Here is a 1,383-nt window from a genome sequence, read left to right as displayed (position 1 = left end):
CAGACGAGGAAAGTGTGAGAGAGGGGGGGGGGACAGACAGACAGACAGACAGACAGACAGACAGACAGACAGACAGACAGACAGACAGACAGACAGACAGGAGAGAGAGAGAGAGAATTCCGTACCTCTCTTTGGTTTTTCTACTGCAAGATTCCGAGTTATGAAAAGTCACCTTTGACTGTCGACATCATCATAGTTAACGACTGTCGCTGACGGACGCGTTGTCAGCAGTCTCAACTACTCCTCATTTTATTTTGCTTATCGGAAGACATAATATCGCATTGCATTCTTTTGGTACAATTGTTGATGCTGTCAATATTGAATGATTTTACATTTCTGCCTCTCCTTATCTCTTACATTTTCGCATTCGTGCTCGCATTCAAATTATGAATTGTGCAAGACTGTAACTCTTTAATTAAGCTCCCCATAGCACTATCTGTTTATGTAGAGGCGAGCTGATTCGATCCTGCCTGCCAGGGCTAACCGGGGCTGAGTAGGACACAATATCCTGGCCCTCAGATGGAGATACTCGATTTTGAAACAATTTCCTCTCGAAGAAAAAGAATAAAACTCGGGGATGAAAGTAGTCAAGTGCATGTATTTTGCATGTGACGACGAGGAGCCTAATCATAACACGAAAGGTATGCTACCGGACTCGTAATCGTGAAATTTGCGGGTTCGTGGGATCGAGACTCAGTTAGGTCCTTCGTTGTGGTTTTGGGAAAGTCAATTTCCATGAATTTTCCAATTTAGCTGGTTTCTATTGGAGAGGGACGTTAAAATCGGGCGGAGGTCTCGTCTCTAAAATAACTTTGGAGTGTTGCAAATGGCATTGTCTGATTATTTGCTTTAAACATTTCCCACAGGGACAATAAACAATAAACCTATCTCATGTCTGTACAATTTCGCACATGTTTGTCTCTCTCTCTCATACATTACAGCTGCAGCGAGTGGAAGTCCAAATGCTCCAGGAGTCTGGCCGTGAAACTGACATGTCCGTTTTCGTGCGGCAAATGCGAGGAGCCGCCGGCCCGGATGGTGGCAGACGCCCCCAGGAAGAGACGCCGATACACCAGCTACCACGTACAGGGCCGAAAGCGGAACCCCAAGAGTTACCACAGAGGTCGCCGCGCACGGAGACTTAGGAACAAAAAGAGGAGGTATGAGTATATGAATAATAACTGCTTGTCGTTGTTATAAGTACTGATGATTGGTTTGATTTTGAGTAAGGATAATAGTAATATGATAATAATATGTAGTCATTTCGTGAGCGATGGGTCTCTGAGGGAGGGACTGGAGAAGGGGGAATGGGTGAGGTTGAGTTAGTTTTATATTTTTGTTGGTTTTCTTTTTCTTTTTTTTTCTTTGTCTTTTTCTTTTTTT

General features: G+C 43.9%; 1 protein-coding gene across 1 annotated transcript in view; it reads left to right on the top strand.

Annotated features, from left to right (window-relative positions):
• The window catches only part of LOC101862896, a gene marked incomplete in the record, with an annotated part of 21,007 nt that overhangs the window by 6,386 nt on the left and 13,238 nt on the right, over positions 1-1,383 (top strand). The window contains 1 exon segment of the mRNA XM_013087788.2: positions 942-1,160. Within this exon segment, the coding sequence (XP_012943242.2) occupies positions 942-1,160 (219 nt within the window).

The sequence above is a fragment of the Aplysia californica genome, unplaced genomic scaffold, assembly GCF_000002075.1.
Source record: "Aplysia californica isolate F4 #8 unplaced genomic scaffold, AplCal3.0 scaffold00638, whole genome shotgun sequence".
Taxonomy (NCBI): Eukaryota; Metazoa; Mollusca; class Gastropoda; order Aplysiida; family Aplysiidae; genus Aplysia; species Aplysia californica.
The sequence above is the reverse complement of the archived record's forward strand: the minus strand, read 5'-3'. Positions and strand labels throughout refer to the sequence as shown.